The sequence below is a fragment of the Emys orbicularis genome, chromosome 2 (genome assembly GCF_028017835.1).
Source record: "Emys orbicularis isolate rEmyOrb1 chromosome 2, rEmyOrb1.hap1, whole genome shotgun sequence".
Lineage (NCBI taxonomy): Eukaryota > Metazoa > Chordata > Testudines > Emydidae > Emys > Emys orbicularis.
Genome location: NC_088684.1, coordinates 143,817,298 through 143,830,348, shown reverse-complemented (window position 1 = coordinate 143,830,348; position 13,051 = coordinate 143,817,298). Strand labels below are relative to the sequence as shown.

The 13,051-nt window shown below is 52.0% G+C and overlaps 1 protein-coding gene across 1 annotated transcript; it reads right to left on the bottom strand.

The window, feature by feature from the left end:
* Positions 1-1,508: 1,508 nt before the first annotated feature.
* Positions 1,509-11,017, bottom strand: LOC135875110 (caspase-7-like). Its single transcript, XM_065400093.1, has 4 exons — positions 10,819-11,017; positions 9,144-9,316; positions 2,924-3,053; positions 1,509-1,753 (listed from the first exon to the last, which is right to left on the bottom strand). The coding sequence occupies exons 1-4, from the start codon at positions 11,015-11,017 to the stop codon at positions 1,509-1,511; spliced, it is 747 nt and encodes a 248-aa protein (XP_065256165.1).
* Positions 11,018-13,051: the final 2,034 nt, after the last annotated feature.

Genomic DNA, 13,051 nt, shown 5'->3' with positions numbered 1-13,051 from the left:
TTTATTTGATTTCAGTTTGCACAAGCTAGCGGCTGGCTTCCTGCAATAAACGAGAAGCAAACTCACTTTAAACAGGAGCTCCTTCCCCTCTTATCAACTCGCTTATCTCCCATGCAACCAAAACCATTTGCACTTTGGTCCAGTTTGGCTGTAATTAGCCAAGCTCAGAAAGAGTTGATCAGGTGTTCCACGGTCACAGCAGATGGCAGCTCGCCTAGCAGAGGACGCTGCTGATCTGGGTATTGACCACACAGCTGAGCTGAGGAAAATAAAGCTGAAGCAGAACATTCAAGTAAAAACACTTGGTTGTGAATCGCCGTGTCCGCTGCAAGCTGCCGGCTTAATTTTCTGGGAGCTTTAGGGTGTAAAACTAAAGAGAGCCTGGGACAGGGAGCCTTATTCCCATAAACTTTATAATCTTATTTATGGCTGCGGAGCACATCTAGCATGAGAAGAACAACTCAAAGGTAAGGGAGAAAAGTTCCGCTTGCTCACTCAGCTGTGTAGAGCCAAACTCCTGAGGCACTTGTGTGGGGCCCTGGTAACTGAAGTGTAAGTCACTGAGGGCCAGATGGGGTTCTGAGATACGCTCAGCCAGACCCAGCTGGTAGCACTGGAGTTGCACAGAGGCCCTTGGGTTTTGGCACAGATACAACCGATCAGCACATGCTGTAGTCTTTGACCCACACACACAAAAACATTAAGGTTCAGGTGCTCAGCTGAGCCCTGAGCTCCTCCGCCCCCTCTGGAATGGGAGTTTACTTCCCAAAATGCCTGTTGGAAAATGGGGAAATGCAGAGCAAAGGTGACACATCACACACACCGCTGCCTCCCACCCTTAAGTCTGCCCCCTCCCGAATGGCAAGAGTTACTGGGATCATCACAGCACCTTATGCAGCCCTTATTATCATTCTTAGTATCAGATACTAGAGTTCAAAGGAGGCATTCAGCTAGGAGAAGTTTCAGGTGGATCCTGCCTATAGATTTTTTGCCATCTCTGCAAAAAAAAAAAAAAAAAAAGAGAGAAAGAAAGTTGAAAGAGTTCAAAATAGCTGGGTGGCCCCGAACTCAGGAATTCCTTAACCAAATAATCTCAAATTTACTCCACCTACTCTACTTTGGGCCTGGAACTGGGCCACCAATTTTCAAACTGCTCTGATTGTGTATGTGGATTTTAGAGGTTGGAAAATGTAGTTGTAAATGGGCTGTTGCAACTTTAACGATTGTGCAGCTACAAGCTGGCCCAGAATCAAACCGTCTCTAGAACACGTTTTAAATAACAGTGCAATGTTAGTTTTATTATTCATAGCGCACTGGGAGAGGTGCACGGCCTTTCATTTGCTCATACAACACAACAGTCCTAGTCCCGTGGACTCGGTACTCTGTCGGGACAGAAATGCTGCTGGCCCTCACGCGCTCTGTGATTCTCTTGCAGTCACTGGCCATGCACAGCACTCCTGAAAGAGTTGGAAAGCAGCTGGTGGCTCCCTCCAGCGAGATCTGAGTTCTCAGAGGCTGCTGCTCTCCGTGGTTTGGATGGAGAATGGATAAACCTCTCGCACCATGTTGGTGACAAAGCAGGGCATTTCCTTTTCCCCCTGGTGTTTCCCTTTGGCTTCGCAGTGAAACGCGACTTTCCAGCTGATGCGGGTCATTAGACGTGCAAGTTCAAGATGCCGCTCATCTCCTTCCAGAAACTCCAGCAAGGTCTGGAGAAACATGGAGCCCAGCGGATTGAGGAAAGCGCTGTAGCCTGAAAATACCAGAGAAAGGACGTTGTTGTCTCTTGCGGGTGTAAATTCCCAGAGGGCTGCTTCATTCAAATACTGATGCAGCTGCTGTGCTGGTGGCAGGGAGGAGATTGGTTGACCCACTGTTTCCATGGCCCCATCTACACTACAGAACGGAATCAGGACCCCATCGTGCCAGGTGCTGTACAAACACAGAGCCTACAGCAGGAACGGCTGCACCTGTTTGCCAGCCATGGTGCGTTGCCCTGGTGCTAGAAGAGAAGCCCTCCTGGAGCCTCGGCTCAGGTCTTTTCAGCACCGTGTCATGGAAATCTGCAGGTTTTCAGTTTAAATTAACCTGCATCAAAAAATGTCTCCCTCCTTCCCCTCCAGAGGCCTGGTGGGAGGTGCAGGGCCAGCGTGGGAGCAGTGGCAAGCGACTGATCGGGATGAGGGGTACACTATACCCATTTGGCTGAGGAAAGCCTTGGGTTGAGGGGCCCCCGTGGGAGCCAGGGGTGTGAAGGGAAGGAACAGTCACTCTCCTCTTTTTTCTGCGTTCGCCACCTCTGTCCCACCCCCCAAATGCAAGCCAAGAGCAACTTAGTTCCCTTCTCGGCCAGCATGGGGCCCGGCTGGACCCTGGGACAGGGGAAGCAGCATGTAAAATGGCTGTGCAGCTAGTGTCATGACTCCCCCATCAAACCCCACATCAGGTCCCCCCTCTTTGAACAATTCCCCCTCCGCCGGAATGGCCCAGCATTGTACAGTGAGCCGGTGTCTCTGTCGATACATCCCCGGGATGATTGGGGGGCACTCTGTGGGCCACGGGCTGCGCAAGTCTAGTGGGGATCACCCTGAGCCTGTATGCATGAGGATCCTGGGCCGAGACTCGACCCTGTTTCCCTACGTGCCTTTTCGGTGGGATTCTCCCCACCTCCACGTTTAACCGAGAAAAGAAGTTCAACGTTTCTTTCCCAAAATAGCGTGAAAGAGGGCAGCTGTTGACTCCGGCACCAGAGCTACAGAGTCAAACTGGTGGCTGTTGCTGGAGACTAGACAGCTCCCTGTTCGGCAGCAGTTCTGCTCCGCGGACGGGCCAGAAGGGCGTTAGACCTGAAGAAGCAGAATCGCCCCTGGGGTGACAGCCCCTTACGGCCTCCGGTCCCGGGGCCGTCTCTGCTCTCACTCACCTGGGCTGCAGGCGAACATCACGGCCGTGCTGTCAGGGATGGAGAGGTAGTGCGAGAAGCTGTCTGCTGGGGGCCGGCCGCTGTCTGTCTCCACCCACACACCTGGATCCGTCACATTCCCACGGCAGGCCTGGAAACACAAGCGCCGCAATCAGCTAGCAAAGGTCTGTGTTTGGTGCTGTTCATGCCACTGTTATCCGCTCTGGCCTCCTCTGGGGCAGGCCTGGAACCCCCCTTCATCTCCCCCTCCCCCCAGACCTGAACCTCCTTTCATCTCCCACTCCCCACAGGCCTGGCTGGAACCCCCAGCTATCTTCCCCTCCCCCCAGGCCTGGAGCCCCTTTTCATCTCCCCCTCCCCCCAGGCCTGGAGCCCCTTTTCATCTGCCCCTCCCCACAAGCCTAGAGCCCCCCTTCATCGCCCCCTCCCCACAAGCCTGGCTGGAACCCCCAGCTATCTCCCCCTCCCCACAGGCCTGGAATCTTGAGCCATCTCCCCCTCCCCACAGGCCTGGAACCCCCCTTCATCTTCCCCACCCCACAGGCCTGGAGCCCCCCAGCCATCTCCCGTTCCCCACAGGTCTAGAGGCCCCATCTGTCTCTCCCTTCCCCTCCATGGCTGGCACAGAACCCCACACACCAACCCTTCCTGGCGGCAGATTGGGGGGATCTGGTAAGATTAGCAATCTGGGCAGGGGATAATCAAAGGAGACAGCTTGGACAATGCCACTGATCCGCTTTCCTTGGAGCAGACCCCTGCCATGCAGCTGGCCAGGCTCAGTCTGACACTGGGGTAGTTGGTGCTGTACATTTATTACCCGGCTGTCTAGATTGCAAGCTCCTTGGGGCAGTGACTGGATCTGTCTAGACTCTGTTCTGCAAGCGCTCAAAAATAGACACCCCTGGCCGGATCCTCTCCCTGCTTCCAGCCACTCTGTACTGCAAAGTAGCCAGAATCTGCCCTTGATCTGGCAGGTTCGTAGTGAGTGAGGTTCATTCACACCCCATGCCTGTTTGGTGGCCGGTTACAGGAGAACTAGCCCTTTAAGGAGGTTGTGGCTCCTCTGGGCCTGTGGCAGATTGCAACCACCTCCCCAGGTGAAAGGAATGAGTCCCCGGGGCAGATAATGGGAGCATGTGACTCAGACCCACAGGCTAAGTGTAGGGAGATGCCTCAGAGAGCAGGAAGGTCATGTGAGGTTCTTACAGGGGCTCTGGAAGGGTCTGTCTACCAGTGAAAAGCAAAAAACTGGCTGAAGTCCCCTGCAGTATGTGTAGGGGGGAATGGATTGCTGAGCCTGGGATGGGTCTAATGGCCTGGCAAGCCAGTCCCCACCAGGGGATGGTAACTACAAACCTCCAGGTGTGGTGGTCTCCTTTCCCTGTGGAAGAAGGGAAACTGAGGCAGTACCAGAGTCTGATGCCACATGAGGTGAGCCCTGGGTACATGGCCCCTATGTGACATGTGTGCGGTGTCTGGGAATGGGCAATAGGGGATGGATCACTTGATGATTCCCTGTTCTGTTCATTCCCTCTGGGGCACCTGCCATTGGCCACTGTCGGAAGACAGGATACTGGGCTAGATGGACCTTTGATCTGACCCAGTATGGCCGTTCTTATGTCTCAATTTGTTATATAGTGGGATGTGTGGCAACATGAGTCCTAATTACCAGCAAGGATGCCAGTCTCAGGTGAGGGGCATCCCAGGGCTGGAATGAAGTCTGTGGGCAGGGACTTTATGGGGGGAGGTTGCATTGCAGCTGTTTCTCTGGTACCTACCTATCAATAAACAGGACCTTGGCTGCTAGCACTAAAGACTTACCCATGGCTGGCAGAATCTGTGCACTGCAGGTTGCATAGCCTGAAATTGCCACCCCCTTTCAGTGGCCACCAAACTCTCTCTGGAGAGTCTCTCTATTGTTATTACGCATAAAAGAAATGGTTATAATACTGTGGTCGTGCCCAGAGGTTCTGAGCAGGTGTTTATTGCGCTAGTTGCTGTACAAACAAATACATCATTAACAAGCTGACTTCCAGTAAACCCCAACGCAAGCCTGAGCAGGCAAGTGGCATGGGTGTGTTAATGACCATTCAGTACTGAGCGGAGGACTTAATGGTGTGGCTCATAGCGAGGTGTACAACAAAGAATGTATTCAGTTAATCCTCTCAATGGCATGGGCAGGGAGTGGGCACCTCCCGGGACTGTTCTGCAGCGGAGTCGCTGCAGACAGTCCAGCTCTGATGCCGCCTGCGCTGTTCGTTGCCGGGTGAACGCATTAGTAACCTGCGTTGCCCGGCTTACATTGGGGGGTTGCTGTCGGGCAGGCCTATCTGTTTGACCCATGAGGTGGCGTGTGCTGCATCATTTAAAAATGCCAGGGAACCGGAGGGCTAGGAGAGTCGCAGAAAACACAGGCTACAGCCAGGTGCTATGCAAGCGTCTTCCCCGTTTGTGCTGAATGGTGGACGAACGGCTCCCCCTGCTACTGCCTCTCCATCATGCCTTGCAGTCCCCAGTGCTCCCCCAGCCCCTCAGCTGGGACCTGCTGCGCCCCTTGCGCCTCCAGGCCTGGGTGTCTCTCGAGCTGAGATGGCCAGTCACGCAGAACAGTGCAGTGACTCTGGGCCACCAGGATGATTCTCACTTGTGCCTGGGGTGGGATCCGAACCCGGGATGGGGTTCCTTGGCCCACTGTGCCCCCTCTCAGCAATTAGTTCCTGATGCCCCCCAAGTCCACCACCCTGGGAGGTGATTATTTCTCCCCGTGTTTTGGGGAGAGAAAACATCCTATACTGAAATGTTGCACCTGTTCGCTCTGCTGTAGTACTCTGTCTCTGAGCTTATGGGCATGTGTTAGCTAAGCAAGGTTCCCTCAGGCTAATCTGTGGATGGGAGACCCACCCCCCCTTCCAAAAAGCCCCCCCAGAGTCCTGTTTGGAGTGGCATTGGTGATGCCTAAAGTGGAGCTCTTCTCGGATATTACTGAACTAATCCGCCTGACTGGCGTTAGAGGGCGCTGTAGCTGTCTCAGAGCATGGCTTTCTGTCTTGAACCATTGAGTTCATGAAAGATCCCATGACACGTTTTGAAAGAGTTGGCACATTAGCCCTAGGCCCTGGACCAATTCCAACTGGTTAATTACTTTCCGCCTCTGTAAACTTCCCCTTAGGTTTAGCAGGTAAACAGAAATCATTGCCTCTTTCCAAGTGGAAAAACCCGACAATCTCCCTGAATAATGCGATGTTCTGCAGGAGATTCTTCCAACTATCCCCAAGTCTCCAGCTCCCAACTCCTAGGCAAACAGACTGCAGACCATGGAGTCTATGCAGAGCAGGGAGATTGCCCGCTAGCACTAAGGAACTAATGGACCAAGGCTGTGGGTGAGATTTTCTAAGTCACCTAAGTCCCATTTTCAAAACTGATGTTGTCACAGGTTGCCATGGGACGGTCATTTCTGAAAATGGGACTTTCACTGAAGAGCCTCTTAGATACTATTGAAAACTTTGCCTGAGCTCTCTGTGCTTGTACTACTACATCCCACTGCTGCTTTCAGGACAGTATCATAGAATCATAGACTATCAGGGTTGGAAGGGACCTCAGGAGGTCATCTAGTCCAACCCCCTGCTCAAAGCAGGACCAATTCCCAACTAAATCATCCCAGTAACTGCTGTGATTTAACTGGAGTAGATGCCACAGCTCTACACTCCAATTGTTCCTCTCCAACAGGACCCAAAGAGTGTAAGGGGTCACGGGGAGCCCATCCCACCAGGATCCATCCTGTCTTTACTGCTCATCAATATCTACATGAGACCAGGTGGAGACACCTTCTGCTAACGATATGCCAGTGACACCTGGCTGCTTATCTCCTTGTTCACAGATGCAACCTGAAGCATCTCCAGGAAGCTGGAATGCCTGTAGATCAGCACCAGCATGAAGAATTCCTGGCTCCAGGTGAACTCAGGTAAGATGGAAAAGATGCTGTCAGAAGGGTAGGGAAGGCTTTAGGGAATTAGCTAAGACTCTGTCCTACACTTCCACTAAAGCAGGGGTGACCAACCTGGGGCTCCAGAACCACATGTGGCTCTTCAGAAGTTAATATGCGGCTCCTTGTATAGGCACCGACTCCAGGAGCTACAGGCGCCAACTTTCCAATGTGCCGGGGGGAAGGGGGGGGTGCTCACTGCTCAACCCCTGGCTCTGCCACAGGCCCTGCCCCCACTCCACCCCTTCCCACGCCCTCCTCTGAGCCTGCTGTGCCCTCGCTCCTCCTCTGCCACCCCAGAGCCTCCTGCATGTCATTGGTGCTGGCTGCTGGTGGGTGGGAAACGCTGGGAGTGGGTGGGGGAAGCTGCTGGGGGGCTGCTGATGTATTACTGTGGCTCTTTGGTAATGTAAATTGGTAAATTCTGGCTCCTTCTCAGGCTCAGGTTGGCCACCCCTGCACTAAAGCCATCCATTGGCCATTCATGAGGCCTCAGGGAGCTGTTTGATTGCTCACTAAGTCTAGTTGGTAAGGTAGCATCACTGACAAAATGATACCTTCTTCATCCGCTAGGTTACTAGGACACCCCATCCCTTCCACCATGATGAGGAAGTGGCCATGATAACCCACATGTTTGTTACCTCCAGCCTGGATTGTGTAAATTGCTATGGGGAGTAGGAGGAGAAACCAGTGACATGGGTATATTCTTAATGCAAGTTTTTTGGTCATGCTACAGCCACCAGTCCTTGAACAGAGGTGGTTGCAAATAGCATGTAGGATGGGATCTCAGCCCAAACACCAATGCCAGTTCCCAAGGAGCTGAGGCCTATGTGAGGCAATGACTGTGTAAGCCTTTAGCCACTAGGCAGAGAACTGATGAGACTTGTGATGCTATCACATATGCCACAAAATATCTGTGATCTGCGGAGCACTTTGGGTCATCCTGGCAGACTGGCAAGATTGAGGCAAAGTGATCCGTTAGCCTCGGTCTCAAATGTTCAGTCCCCAGATTCATTCCAGAGCTACAGGAACTCCTCGGTGCAATGTAAGCCCCTCTCTTTGTTAGTGAGACATTGATGAATGACTCCATCATTCATGGGGTGTAAACATTCTCTAAATTGTTTGGATGAATCATGCTGTGGTCTCCTGCTATTTGTATTGGGTGGCTGTTCACATGGCATCATTTCTATTTCCTGATGAACGACTGAGACGTCTTCACACAAGAAAATAATGAAGAATGGGCAATGCATTGCGCGCTTTCGGGAGCTGATTTTCAGCATCGTCCTGCGTAACATCTGTGAACCTTGCAGAGCCACAAACGCTTGCACAGATGGGTGCTTGTTGGAATACGTGTGGCTATCTAATGATCTGACCCTTCCTATCAGAGCTGAACTTGATACTTCTGGTTGTGTAAATGTTTGTGAATTGGGTGCATTACTCTTCCACCAGCTCCAATCTGCCTGCCTAGCACAGCTGTAAAAGGGTATGATCGCAGCTCGAGCAGACGTATCGGAGCATGTAAACCCGGTACTGATCGCATCGTACCAAACGGATTAACGTACCGATGACAACGACTTAGTATAATGCTAGGCAAGCTTAACAGAAATCCATCAAAATCCACAGCACCATCTATAGATTCAAATGCACAGCACCATCTGAGGACCTGCTATGTCCGGAGGAATCAGTAAAATGTGCTCAGTAAGTGGGGTGGTTTTTTTCCCTTTTCTTTTCTCCTAAAGCTTCTTATGCTCTCCCCTCCCCCCCCCGAATACATTCCATGCCCCCCAGTGTGAGAACCTCTGGTCTAGAGATGGTTGGGAGGTTCTGTTCTCCCTGTCTGTAATAGAAGGACAAGGGGACATTCAATTAAATTAAAAGGTGAGAAACGCAAACCTGAGAAAAGGAAATAGTACTTTAGACAGCACGTGATTAGCCTGTGGAACTCACTGTCACATGATGTCATTGAGGCCAAGAACTTAGTGTGATTCAGAAAAGGATTGGACATTTATATGACTAACAAGAATATCCAGAGTTGTTCTAAGTAATGACATAAGTGCTGGAGGGGATATTAAATCTCAGGCTTAAGGGCTTAAACCAGGATGAGACCTAATGTGGAGGTCCCACATCTGCTGTTGTGGGGCTCTTACACCTCCCTCTGAAGCATTGGTGCTGGCCACTGATAGAATACTGGGCTAGATGAACCTTGGGTCTGATCCTGTCTGGTGGTTCCCATGTTACCTGTATGAAGAAGATCTTGGGCTTTCCAGCTAGCACTCGGCACCTTTGTGGGGATAACATCTGGAAAATCCTTGTCAGCTTGAGCAGCTCTCCCCTGCAGTCATATATGGCCCCCTCCTCGCCATGGCTGGACAGAATGCTGACAAAGCAATCACCATGCTCTTCCCGGCTCTCTGTAAAGACACGTTAGCACAGCAGCTCCTTAGAGCATCCTGATGTCTGGCTGGCACCCACGAGGAGAAAGGATGGGCCCATGGGTCGGATACAAGCCTGGGACATAGGGGGGCTGGGGTCAATTCCCTGCCCCAGACTCACTGTGTGACCCTGGGCAAAACACTTAGGTAAACTGAGGCCCAGAGAGGTCTGTAAAAATGGGAAGAATACCTCCCTGCCTCCTGGGGGTGTTGTGGGAATAAATATATTTGCTGGGGTCCTCTTTAGGGTATGTCTATGCCCCCCCTTCCATGAGCACCTCAGTCCTTTGCAGTGGTGGAACCTGTCACTGATAGCAGAGGGCTCTTTAACCTAGCATACAAAGGCCAGGCAAGATCCAGGGGTTGGTCACTGAAGTTAGATAAACTCAGAGAGGAGATAAGTCATCCCAGTGGCCCAGCACCCTCACTGTGAACGTGTCATCTAGGGACGTGGTGGGTTCTCCATCACGTGGAGTCTCTCAATCAAGATTGGGCATCTTTTTCTAAAAGATCTACCCCAGCGCCATCTTGAGTGACGGGGTCCAATGCAGGAATCCCTGGGGGAGACTCTGGGGCTGGCAGGAGGCCAGGCACCTTTTCAGCCTGGAGGAAGGGTGTGTCAGAGGCAGGAACGGGCAGTAGCTGTAATGCACTGGGCTCGGGTTCTCCCCAGATGGCATATAATGATCCCTTAGGGACCAGAGTAGCTGGCACAAGCTAGAGCAGCCTCAAGACTGCTCTAAGCTGGGCTGGGGCAGAGAATCAGGGAGCTGTACCCTGTTGTTGGTTCTTAGTATATCTGGCTCTTCCTCCCTCTTGGGCTGTATGAGGAGGGGAGCCGTCATCAGCAAGGAGCTCCCTTCGGTGCAGACGGAACCAGCCATGCTCCTTTCTGCTATCCCTGGGATCGCGCAGCCTGGCAGGGAAGCGGGCATTGCAACAGCCAGAAGTAGTCTGTTCCCTCCTGTGCAGGTCACCAGCTGGGCAGGGACAGCTGTTCCCTGCGGCCCCACCAGGACGTAATTGAGAAGACGGTGCCTTCTACCTGTGGCAATGGTGCTGACTCAAACCTGCCTCTGTGGACTCGCTAAGAGCTCATTTTCCACCCGAATTCAACATTTGCCCCTTAGCACAGTCACCATCGAGGGACACCGTTTACAACCTCACCTGGCCATGAGGTTTAGGAGTCTTCCCCTCTCATTCTTTGGTTACTCCCCGAGACGCGTCCATCTCAGTCACATCTCTCCTGAGAGTAGGACCAAGCAAGGGGACTGGGGGTTGTGAGTGGCATGTGCTTCCTGGGATATGCCAGCCCAAAGGTGTGTGTGTGTGTATGGGGGGGGAGGGGGGAATAGACAATCACAACTGTGCACAATTGATGTTCCAAACTGCAACAAATGTAATGCAAGCCCCATCCATCCATCCACTGGTCCCAACACGCAGCTTCGCACACTGCCAGGAGCAAAGCATGGGACACGTACCTTGCCGGTAGATCTCCTCTATTTCCTGGGCTTCCTGGTCATAGTGCAACTTCACTGCATAGTTGAGTTTGGATAATGCTTTAAACAGCTTGTCTGCTTCTCTCTTGGCCCCTTTCCTGAGTTCCAGCGGCTCAGGGCTGCCGTGGAACTCGTAATTGACAATGATGACAGCCCTGTTCTTTCTCTGCTGCACGGACATGCTGTGAAATCCCTTTGGCAGCGCTCAGGTGAGGCCGGCTGGCGGCACCTATTGCTTCAGCAGGAGTGATCTCAGTTTCCTCTACCTGCGATATCTGTCTTCTCGCTCAGCGAGGGTGGAGTACTCTTAGAAAAGCATATCCTGCTTCACGGGGTGACTCAGTGCCAACACAGCTGTCCTACCCAGTCCGCTCCCAATCCTGCAGAGCTCAGGTAATGTGCAAAATAAGGCCAGACTAAGGCATAGATGGGGCTGTAGACCTAGCTCCAACTCCTGGAGTTAGGGGATGACATCAGTGTCTTATTACCTTTTATTTAAGTAAAAAGCTAAGTTCGTTGTCAAGCTTTTCCTCTGCAATGTGTAGCAAGTGTATCTAAAGCAGGAAAGTCTGCCTGAGTCTGCAGCCAGCCTGAAGCAAGCTCTGTGCGGCTGAAACACCTCATGTTCTTAATGGGGTGTTGGCACCAAGACTCGATACTAGGGCAGGGAGGTGCCTTTTGCTCATCCTCTGGAAAGCTGTCTAAATTTGGCCAGGCTCTAATCCTCTGAATGTAGATATTTGCACGTGCTCAGAGCCTTAGAGGAGGCTCAATCTTGGAAGCTACATTTCCCACAGAGAGACTTCTCCTAGAGGGAGAACCATCAGGGCTGCAGGGGCTGAGCCGGACTTTCCCCGCCATTGCTGCTCCTGGCCACTGAAGCATGAGAGCAGCGAGACTGTTCATGTGCTGTCAGTGCTCCTGCTGGTTGCTTCCTCCTTCTCTGTTCCTCTCCTCTCTGCTTTCGAGGTGGGGGTCAGGCGCAGAGAACAGGGTAAGGAAGGTGGGGCAGGGGCTAGTAGCAGTGGTGATGGAGGCAGGAGCTGTGGTGACGGGGACAGACGGGGATGGGGTTGTAGGGATATGAAAGGAGCTGGCTCAAGGGGGAGAGATGGATCTTTAATCACTTGAACTCTCCCTTCCAGAATATAAAAGAGAACAAGATTTCTGAGTCAACACTCCTCTGCTGCTTTGCAAATAACTGTGAAACCCACTGGCAAAGTGTGTGTCCGTCACCCTTTTGTGGTGGTCTGCATAAGAGAATAGCCTACTACTGCTACCATTCCATTAGCTCAAGGGGTAGAAGTCTGTGCTGTGGATCTAAAGGTCCCACCCTTGCTGATGATCCATGTGGGATCAATATGGTTCCAAGGGCTGGAGCTTCTGTCGTTTCAGATTTACAGTTGTGCGTGTCACCTGAATGAGGCAGGTGAGGGGGTGTGGAACAGGATGTGGTTGTGTAATTAGAGGCTGTGCATAAGGCTGTATGCCTACAGCCTTCTGGTAGGGTAGCTGCTCTGCTGCGGGGCGGGATCTCACAGGTACGGGTCTTGTTTAGATTTCAAGTCGCACAGGCTAACTAAAGGCCTGTGTTATGCACAAAGCGCCTCCCTTTTAAGCAAAGGGGCGATTTTTTGTTTTTAAACTCATTTAGTGAAACCCAAGACAGCTTTGCATGTGGAGACTCCTAAATTGATTTAAGCCTGGGTAAGATGGGTTTAGCTTGCCCATGTGTAAATTTTCAGGGACAAGCTAAACTGCTCTAACCAGGTTCAAAGTGCTCCACACAGCTGTCTGCACTTGCTTAAGCAAATAAGCTAAAGGACCCAGCTGCAACTTTGTGTAGACGCCTGAAAAGAGACGATGTTAAACCAATGTTGCCAGGCGCTCAGCATCAGGCCCGTTACCGGATCCAAACCTGCTGCCCTTGGATTTTTTGCCAGCTGATTACGAGCGTAGGAATGAATCCCACTCTGGAGAAAGTCAAACCGGAAGCCGGTGAACGCTGCGGGTTTTGGACTCTGCTCCCTCATGCGTCCTACGAACGAGGCACGGGAAGCAGGTGTGCAACGAACAGCCAAGGTCCAAGGCAAACCTGAGAGCCATTTGTAGATATGGAGGGAGCGGCAGCTGGGTCTGTGCACCATCGAGGTGGCAGTTACATCCCTGGCTTAATCCACAGAGTTGAGCCTTTAAAATTTGTAGGTGGGTTTTT